The sequence below is a fragment of the Chrysochloris asiatica genome, unplaced genomic scaffold (assembly GCF_000296735.1).
Source record: "Chrysochloris asiatica unplaced genomic scaffold, ChrAsi1.0 scaffold00155, whole genome shotgun sequence".
Lineage (NCBI taxonomy): Eukaryota > Metazoa > Chordata > Mammalia > Afrosoricida > Chrysochloridae > Chrysochloris > Chrysochloris asiatica.
The window spans coordinates 5,514,636-5,530,742 of record NW_006408673.1 but is presented as its reverse complement, the minus strand read 5'-3'; the positions used below and the strand labels follow the sequence as shown (position 1 = coordinate 5,530,742).

The 16,107-nt window shown below is 39.2% G+C and overlaps 1 protein-coding gene across 2 annotated transcripts in view; it reads right to left on the bottom strand.

Annotated features, from left to right (window-relative positions):
* DCLK2 (doublecortin-like kinase 2) overlaps nt 1-16,107 on the bottom strand; it is a 311,156-nt gene that overhangs the window by 34,248 nt on the left and 260,801 nt on the right. For both annotated transcript variants that reach the window (XM_006870872.1, XM_006870873.1), the window contains 2 exons: nt 15,559-15,667; nt 11,650-11,707 (listed from right to left, as the gene is read on the bottom strand). In XM_006870872.1, the coding sequence (XP_006870934.1) occupies nt 11,650-11,707; nt 15,559-15,667 (167 nt within the window). The remainder of the gene's footprint in view (nt 1-11,649; nt 11,708-15,558; nt 15,668-16,107) is intronic.

Below are 16,107 nucleotides of genomic sequence, written 5' to 3'. Positions count from 1 at the left end.
TTTCTGAGGCTGTAAATCTTTACGGGAGCAGAACGCCTCCTCTTTCTCCTGTGGAACAGCTGGCAGTTCTGAACTGCTGACCTTGTAGTTCGCAGCCCGATTCGCAACCACTACGCTACCAGCGCTAACCTACTGCCTTCTAAGTGATGTTTACAACACTCTCTAACTTCAGGATATGCACAGAACTGTAAGTAAATTTGACATGCTTATGGCATACAACTTCTGGCATTAAAATATTTTTAGCTTTTACACTGTGACCAATATGAATTTGCATTTCATGTTGGAATTCAGTAAAAGAGACTTTCTTCCTCAATGACTATTCATGAAATCATTTACCAGATGAACGTCCTTTATCATCTGAAAGTTTAGGAATATGGAATTACATAGTACCACAGGGGCCACTATTCTCATTTTCATGCTCATCATTTCTCCTCTGAAACTAGCACCCGATTATCTCAATCCTAGTGAGTAATGGAGTTGGGATCAGCACTGTAGCAAATGTTTACTCACAGAATTAAGTAATTACTCTCAATACACCACAAGCCATGAATCATAAACAACTGCTCCATTTGTTACGAGCCATGAAAATCTCTAAACAGTGCCATATTTGTTAATCATCATTAACTTTAATGAATTATTTTGAGTTTAGAGAAGGCTCAGTAAAAATTGCTAATGGTCTTCTAATACAGTCGAGACATATGCGTAAAAAATATTGCTACTAGGGTTCTAATATATGCACAGGTTTATTTATCCCCCAAACAACATGCTTAAACATCTCTCTGCAACCAGTAGATGGCTGCAGACACATTCTCTTAGTGGTACATTTGTCTTAGTCTCCTTGTTGTTAAGTGCCATCGAGTTGGTTCCAACTCAGAGCGACCCTGTATAGGGTTTTCGAGGAACGGATGGCAAGTTTGAACCACCAACCTTGCGGTTAGCTGCTCAGTGCTTATCCTACTGAGCCACACCAGGACTCCCTTAGTCTCCTTATGGTCCAAAATCAAAACAGTGGCTTCTGAGGGGATCTGCTGAGCTAATTCAAATCAAGGCAAAGAAGTTAGCTCAGAAGTTTTTGATTTTTTTTTTTTTTCAGATTCCAAAAGGATTAATCCTGACAGATTTTCTCAAGGCTGCTAACTTTCTCCTTTCCTAATATTTCTGAACTCTGTCCTTGGGTAAACACCACCCTTTTGATCTCACATGGGTGTGTATTCTGAGGCATGCACACCTCCCTAGTGTTACTGTTCCCCTTATAGACCTGTCTATTGCTTAGCTGAAAAGTGAGCCACAGGGGTGAGATCATTTCCAGACCTGAAGGGTGACTAGAGGCCATAGTCCCAGGGGTTCCATTTCTTAAAACTTCTTCCCAGCAAATTAGGAAGAAGTTTTAAGAAAACTATATTGTTAAGGAAAAGGCTAGAATTTTTCTCCATCACAGCCATGCGTTTGCTCATTCTTTGAGGGTAGCCAGGGCTGTCCTATGAGAATTTCATTAGGAAACCTTATCCCACCCACCCTACAGCCCTGATCTTGCTCCTTCTGACTTCTTTTTGTTTCCTAAACTCAAAAAACATTAAAAAGGAACATGTTTGAGTCCCTCAATGATGCCAAAACTGCTGTCTTGAAGTGGTGTGAATCAAAGACCAGAAAATTCTTCAGGGAAGGATTAATAAATGGAAATACTGCTATGCTGAGAAACTTACGTGTGTGTGTGTGTGTGTGTGTGTGTATGTAAATAAACATATGCAGATGTGGTTGTTGTTAGTAAGCACCATCGAATCAGTTCTGACTCATACCGACCCGACATAGGGTTTCCAAAGAGCAGATGGGTGGTGGTGGTTATGCACTGTGGAGTCGGTTCTGACTCATAGCGACCCTGTACAGGGTTTCCGAGGCTGTAAATCTTTACGGGAGCAGAAAGCCTCATCTTTCTCCCGTGGAACAGCTGGTAGTTTCGAACTGCTGACCTTAAGGTTCGCAGCCAAATTCGTAACCACTATGCTACCAGAGGTGGATTTGAATTTTTGACCTTGTCGCCACACCAAGAGTCCTACGTACACAACCATACTGATACCTATCATATTTCCCATTTTGCCTTTGCTATTACGCATTTCAGAATTAAATTTAGTAGTGCACTGCAGTAAGAATATTATTACTTTATCCTTACTTCATGATATTACAGTTTCTCTCATCTTCACATATCCATGTATACATGTATTTTTACTTTTGTTGTTCAGCCCAATGCATTATCCTGCGGTGCCACACCAAGACTCTAAGTCAACTCAAATCCTTTCTGACAACAGATGGAGGCATACATGATAACAAATGAATAACATGCAAAGAGTCTAGAACATCTAATGTAGTGTTGATTACACATTATGACAACCTCATGTGTCAAAGTAGAACTGTGGGCCACAGGATTTTCAAGCGCTGATTTTTCAGAAGTAAACCACCAGGTTTTTCTTCTGACACACCTCTAGGTGACTTGATGCTCCAACCTTTTGGTTAGCAGCCTTGTGTTGACCATTTGCACCCCTGGGTGTCCTGTCCAAATAGTCACTGATTAACTGTTGGCAAAAGACAAGGCAAATGCTAAAGAGAAATAGGGGAAAGAAAGGAACCAACGCTGACTATGAATCTACTCACTATCCGTACCCAGGCAAAGTACTTATATACTATTCTAATGCTTTATTCTTATCAGTCCTTTCAGTAGGAATTCAAACCCAGATTTCTGACATGCAAGATTTTTGTACTATACATCATCACTTTTCAAAGACAAATGCTTTAAGAGAACCTAGTTGGATTTTCAAAATGACAATGATGGTAGTAACAAATGAGATTCTTTAACTTCTTGAAAAGGTAGAAACACACAATAGTATCACACTGAGTTGGCATTTATGGCAGAACCATACCAGGTCTTGTGGGAGGAAAAGCTGTGCTCCTTTTAATGAGCAGAGCTGGGTAAGTGTCTGACCTGGCTTATTCCTCAGCAAACTCCTCCAAGTCTAACTGAAAAATGGCTGTTCCCAGACCCTAACAAACCTGGACGAGTTTGCTACAGCTTTCTACTGTTTCCAAGTCCCATCAGTTTACGTTACAAAGTTGCAACAAAAAACTACAGACTTCTGGTCTCTCCTGTAGGGAAGCAGCTATGCAGCCAGCATTATTATATGTTACAAAGACAAAAGAAAAGACCTGGCAAATCCTTCACAAATTTGCACATATTTTCAACCTCTTGGATCATCTATGGAAAGCCTTTGCTTAATCAAAAAGTTCCAAGTTACTTTCATGAGCATATAAAAGCAGGCAAGTGAATTTCTCTGTCTCTCTGTAAAGCAAAGATGAATAAGAAATACAAAATAGGTATTTTATTTAAAAAAAAAAAATCTATCTATGACTTCAATTCTCTCCTTTCCCTATCTCCTTCAAAATTGGAAGTCTATCAATTTTCCTCTATCCAAGGTCTCTATTTGTGATGCAAATTTAGAATGACGTTTGTAAAACAATCCCTATCTCCAGCACCCAAAGAAGCTCTCTTAGATTGGAGTCACAATGACATGGGTACCATGTTATCCATAAGGAGACTGACCTCCCCAAAGTTATTATCATTCTCAATAAAAAGGTGCAATGAAATGTCTGCTGGTGTATACTATGGACCCTCTCTCTGGGCCACATGCAGCATTACATTTCAAATACTGCACCAACATTTTCTCCACCAGTATCATTTATTTCAGTTTACTACATACAACTTGACAGTGCCTGGTATTCTCAACACATAGTGAATGCTTTTGTTGGGATTTAGTAGCTGTTTACATTTGATCCTCAACTTCTCATGACCCCTATAAGATTGTCTATGAAGGAATTATATACTTTTTTAAACTAACCATCATCAGAAGCAAAACCCAAAAAGGACTGTATACAAATCTTTACAGACATTATCTTCCCATTTCACATGCAACCCACATATAATCTTGGTTTCCAATATGTAAAAAATGCTAAGTTACATTTTCCAAGAAAGTAAAATTTCTAAACACATTATGAATATCACTTTCATCTTGAACCACAATGAACTTACATTATTCAATTATCTATCATTATTTATTTGAATTCCAAATAATTTACATATGAATCACTCCAGGGCAATGTGCCATTGTTTGATGTGAAAGAAAATGACAAAGACAACTGATAACTTGGTAAATTTTACTGTCTTATCTTTGGCCATGCTGACTGAATAAACAGAGAAAAAAATGAGAAACTGACTCAGGAATAAACAACTCTCCCAAACCAACTAATCACCCTCTTTACCCTTTTTAACTCCACCAACCAGTCCACTCTTACCAGTTCTGTTTCACTGAATGAACTTGGCTGACAAAAGCAGAAATGCAAATTCCTCTCTCGGACTCCATCTCACCTTCCTCTTCCTCCACTGCATCTAATCTATCACCAATCCCTGCCCAGTCCCCTCCTCAACAAACTTTGAATCTATCAACTCATTTTCTCTATTTCTACTGTGAATTTCTCACCTAGACCTTTGTGCATTTGCAAAGATAGTTTTCTCTGCCTGGAACATTTTTACCCTCCTATTCATTATTTACTATGAGTCGGAACTGACTCTACAGCACTTAACAGTGACAATTTATTATTTTGAATCCTGGTGTGGCGCTGTAGGATAAGCACTGGGCTGCAAGGTTGGTTTGAGCCATAAGGTCGGCAGTTCAAACTCATTAGCTGCTCCTCAGAAATTCTATAAAGGGTCACTATGAGTCAGAACTGACTCAATGGCCCTTAACAAAAACAGCATTTATTATTCACAGTTATTTGTCTGTGAATTTGTTGCACTGTATGGTGCTATAGGATAAGTACTGGATTATCAAGCTCAAGGTCAGTGGTTCAAACCCACCAGCTGCTCCTTGGAAACCCTTTATCAGGTTGATATGAGTCAGAACCTCCTTGATAGAACTTATCAACAATAATAATTATATTACTCACCACTACTTGTCTGTCAGTATGTTGGCTTGCATGTTGTTGTGATGTTGGAAGCTATGCTATAGATATTTTAAATGTCAGCCAGGTCATCCATGGTGGACAGGTTTCAGCTGAACTTCCAAATTAAGACAGATGAGGAAGAAGGAGAGGCAGAACACTTCTGAATGGTCAGCCACTGAAAATCTTACGAATAGCAGTGGGACACTGTCAGATATTGTGCTGGAAGATGAAACCTTATGAATAGCAGCATAACATTGTTAGACATAGTGTCAGAAGATGAGTCCCTCAGGTTGGAAGGCACTCCAAATATAAGTAGGAAAGTGCTGCCGCCTCAAAGCATAATGATGTGAGTGGAGCAGAGCTCTCAGGACCTTGATTTGCTGATGAGCCACAACTCAAAATGTGAAGAAGCTGAAAATATCCATAGTAATCAGATTGTGGAATGCATGGAGTTGTCAAAAACTAAATGAATGCATAAAAATTGATATACCAGACATTCATGAGCTGAAACAGACAAATACACTTGTATTGGCCATTGTAAATCTGACAATCATATGGTTTACTCCGCCAGGGAAACCAAATTAAACAGAAATGACATCGCATTCATCAACAAAAAGAACATTTCAATCTCAATCCTGAAGAATCATGCTGTCCATAATAGGATAATATCCAAGGAAAACCAGTTAATACCACTGATTATTCAAATTTATGCACCAACCACTAAAGCCAGTGACGATGAACTTGACGAATTCTACCAATTTCTTCTGTCTCAAATTGATCAAGAATGCAATAAAGATGTATTGATAATTACTGGTAATTGGAATGTGAAAGTTGGAAGCAAAGAGAAAGGGTCAGTAGTTGGAAAACAAGGCCTTTGTGACAGAAATAATACTGGAGATCATATGATAGAATTTTGTATGACTAATGATTTTTTTGTGTGGCTCTGTGGATTAATGCATCAGACTGCAAAAGTTATTTGAACTACAAGGTCGATGGTTCAAGCTCACCAGCTGCTCCTTGGAAACCCTATATAGGGTCGCTATGGGTCGGAATCGACTTGACGACATTTAACAACACAATGACTTTTTCATTGTAAGTAACTTTTTTCAACAACATAAACAGTGATTATACACGTGGACCTCACCATATGTAACAAATAGGAATCAAACTGAATACATCTGTGGAAAGAGACAATGGAGAAGCTGAGTATCATCAGCCATAACAACGTCAGGGCTGACTTGGAACAGGTCATCAATTTTTGATGTGCAAGTTCAGGCTGAGGCAGAATAAAATTAAAACAAGTCCACAAGAGCCAAAATACGACCTTGAATACATCTCAGATGAATTTAGAGACTATTCTCAAGAACAGATTTGACGCATTATGCATCAAATGCATAATGACAGAACACCAGAAGAATTATGTGAGGACATCAAGAATACCATACATGAAGAAAGCCAAAGGTCATTTAAAAGACAGGAAAGAAGAAAAGACCAAACTGGATATCAAGAGAGACTTTGAAACTTGCCCTTGAGCATATAGAAGCTAAAGCAACTAGAAAAAAATGAGTAAAAGAGATTAACAGAAAATTTCAAAGGGCAGCTTGAGAAGACAAAGCATAATGAAATGTGCAAAGACCTCGAATTAGAAAACCAAGAGAAGAACATGCTTAACATTTCTCAAGCAGAAATAATCGAAGAAAAAAAATTCAACTCTAGGGTTGCAATATTGAAGGATTATATGGGTAAAATACTGAATGACATAGAAAGCATCAAAAGAAGATGGAAGGAATACACAGAGTTATTGTACCAAAAAGAACTGGTCAATGTTCAATCATTTCAAGAGGTACCATATGATCAAGAACCAGTGGCACTGAAGGATGAAGTCCAAGCTGCATTGCAGGCAATGGTGAAAAAAGGACCTCAGGAATTGACAGAATACAAATGGAAATTATTCAATAAACTGATGTACCACTACAGGTGACCACTTATCTGTGCCAAGGAATTTAGAAGACAGGTACCTGGTCAAATGATTGGAAGAGATCCATATTGTGCCCATTCCAAAGAAAGGCACAGGTGTTTATGGTGGGAAGGGACACAAAGACCGCTTCTAATAGAAATCTCAGTGCTTCCGACAATACTGGGAATTCAACCAACCCATGTTTAGAAGTTAAGAGAGTATTTGAAATGGAAGAATTCTTACATTTACAAATATCATAACCTCCATAATCTGGCCTGAGGCATGCTTTCTGATCTCTGGTTTTTGCGCATGCTATTCTGGCTATCTAGAAAGTTATTCCTCCTTTTTCTGTTTATTGAAACCCTACCCACAATTCTTCCAGCTCAAATGCTTGATTGTATCTCTAATGATCACATACTTCTTTTCCATATGATTCCTCTCAATGCCTATAACCACGGTGGGAGAATTGGTATTAATTTCAATGCCAAATTAACCTATTCCTTGTGCAGTATCTTCCACTCAGAATACACACATCAAATTTTAGGTGAATGATGAATTAATTTAATAATGTTCATATATATTACAGAAAAGGTAATGAAAGGCTGTTTTCCTCCTAGGGACTTAGGTTCACAGTCTCAGGAGACATCTAGGCATAACATAGTCCACAAAGACAGTGTCCTATCTTTTACTCTGGTGAGCAGCAAGTGGGGTATTAAAAGTTGAAGAACAGCCATCTAAGAGACAACCATTGGTGTCGCCCTTTCTGGAAGAAAGAAAAGTGAAGAAAATCAAAGGTACAAGAAAACTATTAATTCAAAGGACTAATGGATCCCATGAACATTAGCCTCTACAACCCTGAGACTTGAAGAACTAGATGATGCCTTCATCTGTAAAATTAGTACATCTGTTTGCAAGTCATTACAGGTTATGTGCAAGATCTCTAGAACAAGTCTGGATATACAATGCATTTTAGCAAGTGACCTATACTATTTTCAGCATTTTTGTGCACAACTCACAAAGTAGATTTGACTTCAATATTCCAGAATACTGATGGAATGCCCTCTTAGAAAAAAAATTTTTTTTTATTCTCTATAGTATTTTCTTTTTAAAAATAAACTCATTTTTAACGAATCAAGTTTTGATACTATACAGTCTTAAATCAGGCTGTGGTGCTATAGGATAAGCTCTGGGTTGCTAACCGGCCATGTGCTCCTCAGAACCCTATACAGGATCACTATGAGTCAGAACTGACTTGACGGCATTTAACAACAACACAACAACTACAAAGTAGGTGGTTCAAACCCAGCAGTCTCTCTTTGGGAAAAAGAGGAGAATGTTCCCATGAAGATTTATATGGAAAGCCTAAGGAGCAATTCTACTCTGTCTTATATAGGATTGCTATGAGTAGGAGCTCTGGGAGTGTAGTGGGTATGAGTCGGGCTACTAACCTCAAGGTCAGCAGTTTGAAATTACTAGCCACTCTGTGAGAGAAAGATGAGGCTTTCTGCTCCCATAAAGATTTACAGCCTCAGAAACCTCGGAACCGACTCCACAGCACACCAGCACCACCACTACAAGTAGATGACAGTGCGTTTGGTTTTGAAACTGGAAATGAAGGTCTCTAGCCGATATAAACAGTTTGATCCCATTTACTGAGACCTAAAGGCTGGCCGTTTGAACCCACCAGCAGCTCTGTGGAAGAAAGGCCTGGTGAACTGCTTCTTGAAAGATGACAGCCAAGAAAACGCTATGAGAAGTTCTACCTTGTTAAGATAGAGGGTCTTCAAGAATCAGAATTGACTCAATGGCACAGGTTTTTGCCTTCATGCGGAAATAGTTGTATAAATAAGCAGAATGTCAGGGTGAAAATTAATATACAAATATGACTTGTAAAAATAGAAAGATATTACATAACAAGGTAAAATAAGACCCAAATGTTTGAGCTGATTTCTCCATTTTTTCAAAATTTAGTGTATCTGACTGATATTTTTTAGCACATAATGATTTCCTTTCAACTGCTGAAGCAGCTGTTTAAGATTTAATCATGCAAACAATATTCTTGCCACAGAATTTTTAAAAACTTTTTGGGGAAAAAAATTTAAAAGTAATGCAGTGGTGCATGATCTTGCTGTCCAAATTATAAAACACACAGTGTTTAAAATACATCTTACCAGACAGAAGGGGCAGTATATGCTTACATGTAGGGGAAATGCCATGATAACTCAAAGATCTTAATAATACTGTAAGAACAATAAGTAAAAGCACATACAATTATAAAAAGAAAATTAGATATAAAGGAAAAACCACCTTAGTTATTAAAAAAAAAGGAGGAATTTTATAGTCTCTGCTTCATCAGCTGTGAGCGTGGTGGGGAAAAGCATTATATGACAATCTTGTCTCTTCGATTTTCCATTCTGGGGCTCAGCTCATAATTTTAAAAGCTTTCAGTCAAAATATATGTGATCTTGTGGTAGACTAATGAAGACTGAACTCCTAGTGTGGTACTTTGTGCAAAACACAAAGTCAGCAGTTCAAACCCACCAGCTGCTCCTTGGAAACCCTATATAGGGTTGCTATGAATTGGAATCAACTCAACAGCACCTAACAACAACAATGAAGACTAGATTTTGAGTTCCAGAAACATAAAATCTATAACATGGCAATATTTTCTTCTTTTCAATATAATCACCTCAAACTCTGCTAATTATAAACTCTAAATCCCTCTGGCCTATTAATCATGTTAATAATTAACATTTGTTAAATTCTTACTCTATACTGGCACTTTTTCTATGTGGTTATCATATCATAATTCAGTTATTCCTCATATTAATTTTATGCCATAGGTTAATATGATCAATCAATAAACCCATTTTAGAGGGTAAAACAAAGTAACAGAGAAATTTCAAAACAAAGGGTTAAATAGTTTCCTCAAGTTCAATCAGCAAGAGGCAGAACCAGGACTAAACTCTGCAAAATCAGGCTCCGGAGCATCACTGTCCCACAGAAATATAATGGGATCTACGTATATAATTTTGAATTTTTCAATAGTCACGTAAAAAAAAGGGGTGTGTGTGTGTATGGTGGCTCTGTATGATAAGCATTGAAAACCACAAAGTCAGACCTTTGAGCCCACAAGCCATTCTGTGGAAGATGAGGCTTTCCGCTCCCATAAAGATTTATAGCTTCAAAACCCAATACAAGGTCACTAGGAGTCAGACTGATTAAACAGCACTTAACAACATTAAAATACAAAAAGAGGCAGATGATTTTACTAAATCAATTTACAAACTAAGTTTACTAAATAAAATTTGCAGAGGGTGTGGTGCCGTGTGTTAATGTGCTGGACTGCAAGGTCAGTTTGAACCCAAGGATGGCAGTTCAAACACACCAGCAAAACCCTAGACAGGGTCGCTATGAATCAGAGCCAACCCGTTGGCACTTAACAATAACATATTTTATTAATCAAATATATTCCAATTATCAAATGTTATAAAAGGTATTCATTAGATAGGTAACTTTTGTTGTGCCAACTCTTCAAAGTCCTGCGTATTTCACACTTTGAGCACATCTCAATTTGGACTAGTGGCCACGTTCAGCAGCCACACATGGCCAGGCCAGTACTCTTATATTGGGTAGTGCAGCTCTTTGGCCTGCTCCCTAAACTGTTACATTGTTCCAGAAAGGAACCTAAGAAACTTTTGTTGTCACTGCTATATATATTTTTTCAAAATAGTTTTTTAAAAAAACAAAAACCGTACCCTGCCAGCATTTCACCTAGTTGATTTTTTCCTGCCCTAGCTTGAGAGTAGGGCAGACAAAAAAAGTTCATCTTGTTGGAGAAGCAAATCCCTTTGGTATGTGTAACCTTTTGTTCCAGACTATCTTCCAAGGATGCTTGTGTAGCAAACACCCTTGGAGCACAGAAATAGGGACTCTCTCAGGGCAGAGGGTAGATCTGTTTCCTCAACAGCGTAATGAGAAGAAAAAAAGTCTGAACTCCAGTCACAGCAATTCATCTCGTATGCCGTAAAAAAAAAAAAAAAAAAAAAAGATTAGGCAGCTTGCCAGCAGCCCATCCTTAGAAGACTGAGGTGTTCCTAATCTTGATGTTCTTTGGCTATTACAAAACACAAACTGTGTATTCCTTTCTGATCACATCCATGGGACTAAGGGGGGTCAAGAAGGAACTAATACAAACATGAGTCAAAATCCTCTGCCTCTGCTGCAGGTGCCTCATGTCTTCAGCCAGCACATATGAAACTGGAAGGTTAGCTTGTTAGCTTAAAAACTGGGCAAAGTCTCAGATACTTTGCAGTGCCTGATACACACCTTTATTGTGTTGATCTTTCAGATCAAGAACTTTTGTTTTCTAAATTTACAACCAAGATCAAATTATTTTACTGTTTTAGGATTAAAGTATCTAAAAATGGCAAGAAAAGTTTGATAGTGTTTTCCCTGCCATTGTTATTGTTGTTTCATGCTGTCGAGTTGATTCTGACTCATAGTGACCCATATAGAGTTTTCTGAGGAGCGGCTGGTGGATTTGAACCACCACCTTGTGGTTAACAGTTCAGAGTTTATCCTACAGCATCACACCAAGACTATTCCTACTTGCTTGTCAAACCTTCATTTAAATTCCTTCGCCACAGCAAGTATTTCACCAAGTTATTTCTGTTTCTTTTACAAAGCAGGTATGCATACTGTACCTTTCCACAACATTTGGCCTTGTCTATAATCTTCAGGGCAAATTCCTTTCCAGTAGACCTATAAAGTAATCAGAGAAAGGCTGTTTAAAGACAACGACATAACCCATGGCCACCAAGTAAGTTGATTCCAATTCAGAATGACCCGGTAGGGTTTCCAAGCTTGTAAATCTTTGCCCACACCTTTTTGTCCTAGAGAGTCACTGATGGGTTCAAACCACCAAACTTTTGGTTAGCATTCAGACACTTAGTCACTTTACCACCAGAGCTCCCTTCATAAAGACATTATTATTCCTGATTTCCACTGCAGCACAGACTCTGGGAATGAAGACTTGGCTTATCCCTTGGTGCTTAAGAGATGATACTGAGTGGTCACAGAGGAGAAAGATACCCCAAAAAGGGAAACACAGAAATAAATCACACAGTATGCAAAGAACACTTCTTTCAAAACTACCGGTAACTTTCCCCTTCCAAGACTAAGATTCAATGGGAATACACGCTGATTGGTGACCACGTTCGTCACCGATAAGGGGAAGTAAGGGAAAAACAGCTATGAAGCTGCTGCGAGCTAAGCCCTACAATGTTCAATAGACTCCTGTGAACCCAGGTAGAGACCTGGTTGGCCAGCAGTGTGGCAAGACCTGGGGACTCTTGGGCCCAGAATCAGTGACATAGCCACGGAGGACTGGAGTGGAGAGTGAAGCGTCCAGCTGATAAGAAGAGAGGGCATATGCACAAGAACATCCACACTTGCAGATAATACCCACTTGACCTGGCTTCAATGACTGGATGATCAGAGCTCAACTAGAAGAAGAAAGAAGAGGAAAAAAGAGTAATCTGATACAATTTGATGAACTTGACCTACACCTATGGATGCAGTAGCTCAAAAGAGGGAACAAATCTTTACAGCAAGGATCATTCCCAGCCCCTCCATACACAGAGTAGACAGGGATGAGCAACTTGGATATTGGCTATCCAAAATGGAGGGAGGGGGGCTACAAAGTCAAGAAGTGACTGGATTACAAGCTTTCAAGAGGGAAGCTAGATCCAGAGGGTGTGAAGGAAGGTAGAATCTCCACTGAGTAGTATCCAATCTGTCTAGGCGGGACTCATGAAAGGAAATGCGGATAGGTCTCTTGTGATACAATGGTGAATAGTTGTTATCAGGACTGATTGTGAGTGTTGTAAATGTAAAGGTAGACATTTTGTGGCAAGGAGGGGAGTGATTAACTTTGCAGTTAATTAAGGGAGAAGAGTGGAGCAGGACCCTATCCAGAGAAGCAGTGATGCCTGAGATGGAGGCAGGGATGATGATGTGGAGAGATGGAGCAGCTGGGGACTCTGGACAATAAAACTTAAAAAAAAATATATCGGTAACTTTAATATTATGAAGTAACTCACTTAAAGTATTTAAATTTTTAAATTCCTTTGTATCAAACTATCTGAAAATGTTCTATTACCAATGTGTCTTTACATTAATCCATGAACCCACATTAGCCCATAATTCAAAACTGAAAAGTCCTGAGACTTCTTCTATCAATTTATCAACCAAAAATCCAGCTAAAATTTGGTGCCACTTTATCCAAAACTTTAAATGTCTACCTAGTGAAGTCATTTGCTCTGACACAAGAATCTTGACTATTAGTTAACTGTAAACCATCCTTAATTTCATCTGGACATGGTAAACAATGTCTTCGCATACAGGCAACAGTTCCATAAAGAACACTGCAGCCCAAATGCAGTTACTTTTGTCCAGGTTGTCACACTACACACCGATGAAGATCAGTTTGGAAGAATTACATTTTTTTTTTAAGGTTTTTATTGTGGATTGAGTGAAAGTTTTCAGGGCACATCATCGGTTTCACATTCAAACATTCATATACCTTGTTTCATTACATTGATTATAATCCCCTCCACATACCATCAGTTAACAGAGTTTCTCTATATCCTCTTTAGCTTTTCTTTTTTTGGGGGGGGGGGACTTTGCCTTTTTGGAATTTACAGTCTCGGCTTTTAGGGAAGGTTTTTACATTTATCTGTGGGTATCCAGGGCTCATGTATGGAATTACTAACCAGCATAACTGAATAGTCAGATACGGGACATTTTGCTATGTCTGCTAGGTGACTAAAGTCTACTTTTTTTTTTTAAGAGAGAGAGAGAGCTCCTTATTGAGCATTTACTATGTCTCAAATGCAGTGCTAGGTGTTCTGCATGCCTTATCTTTATTTATTTTGAAATGTTTTATTGTGAATTACATGATCGTTTACATGGGAGAACATTAGCTTTACATTCATTCTATCGTATATCATTTCATTGCCAGGATTACAATCCCCTCCATGCATCATCAAATACCCTGTAAGCCTGCCTCTTGGTCATCAGCACACAGCCCCACACCCTCTCTGGGTCTAGAGTCCCCAGCCGTTCCATCTCTCCATGTCATTTTCTCTGCCTCTATCTCTGGCATCACTGTTTCTCTGGGTAGGTTCCTGCACTCTGCTCTTCTCCCTTGATGGTCCCAGGGACCTCCACTCCTGGACTGTAAAGTCAACCACTCCCCTCCTTTTGCTACAAAATGTCTAGTTTACAATTCCAACCCTCACAGTCAATTGTGATAGCAATTATTCACTATTGTACCACATGAGTGCTATCCCAATCTCCTTTCAGCAGCCCCGCCCAGATAGACTGGATACTACTCAGTGGAGATTCTACCTTCCTCCACACCATCTGGATCTAGGCGCCCTCTTGAAAGCTTGTAAGCCAGTCCCTTCTTGCCTTTGTAGCCCCCCCCCCCACCAATTTTGGGTAGCCAACGTCCAAGTTGCCCATCTCTGTCTACAGTGTGTATCGAGGGGGTGGGAATGTTCCCTGTTGTAAAGATTTGTTCCCGCTTTTGAGCTACTGCATCCATAGGTATAGGTCAAGTTCATCAAATTTTATCAGATTACTCTTTTTTTCCTCTTCTTTATTCTTGTAGTTGAGTTCTGATCATCCAGCCACTGAAGCCAGGTCAAGTGGATATTATCTGCAAGTGTGGGTGTACTTATGCATAGGCCCTCTCTTCTTATCAGCTGGATGCCTCACACTTCACTCTAGTCCTCTGTGGCTATGTCACTGACTCTGGGCCCAGGAGTCCCCAGGTCTTGCCAAACTGCTGGCCAACCACATCTCCATCCAGGTTCACAGGAGTCTATTGAATGTGGTAGGGATCAGCTCACAGCTTCATTGCTGTTTTTCCCTCACGTCCCCTTATCGGTGAACAACGTGGTCACCAGTCAGAGCACATGTCTGTTTGTGTATTAAAAATTACTTTTATTTAAATTGCTCCCACATAAAAATGTTAACCAAATTCTGTCTCAGATTTCTGATCAAGCTTTAGAAATCACTGTTTTAGATGTTTTGTTACTTGGGTGACATTCTGTGCATGAGTTAAGTAAAGGGGCTCAGAAGACTGGGAGTTACCCTATACACCAAAACAAAAGCACTAAACTATGACTGGAATTGTAACAAGATGTAAAAACTGTACTTTCTAGGACATTCTGGAAAACTCCTCACAAACAACAAAATTTGCCTCTTGGAATAGGTAAGGTTTTGTGTTTTGTTTTGAATGAATCTTATTCTTTCCCTAGTTCACTGATGAGAAACCTAATGTAACTCAACCTAAATGCATGTAAAACAGTTTTGTACTATATGTATTTGTGTACATATCTAGTTTTCTATGTCAAATGATTTGTGAGCATATAAAACTTCTGGTCTCAAGGGTGGACTCTTAAATTTACATATACAATGTACTTTTCTAGTCCTAGGGGAAGATTCACATTAAATTCTGGGGTCTTTTTTTCATTCAGATAAGGATGAATCCTGGAGACATTTATGTGTGAGTGAACAAGTGATGTGCCTTGCCATCCACTCACCTGTCCATGCACTCTTTGACCACTGCAAAATTGCCATCACCAATGACCTTCCCAATTCTGTACTTCTCAAGAAGAGTTGAGGATTCAGAGCACCTGTTTCCATTCACACCTACAAAAATAATAAACACCATCAAGGCAAGCAATCAAGTTCCTTCAGGACAGAACTCCCTCTAAGACTGAAACTCAAAGGGAACACATGAGCAGACATGTAAGCTTGCTGGGGTGGTGCCCATGTTGGCCTACTGATGAGTGGAAGAGGGGAATGAAGAAATGGGCTGAGTTCAACCAGGTTCCATAGACTCCCGTTGACCTGGAGATGAGAGAGAGAAGAGGAAGGGCTAGCTGGTCCAAAGTGCTGTGAGACCTGGGGACTTCCGAGCCCATGGAAAAGGACATAGCCACAGAGGACTAGAGCTGAGAGTGAAGCATCCAGCTGATATGAAGGGAGAGAAGACACAAAAGAACACCCAAAGTTGCAGATTGTACCCATTTGACCTAGCCTCGATGGCTTGATAATCAGAACTCGACTAGAGGAAGATTAAAAAAAAA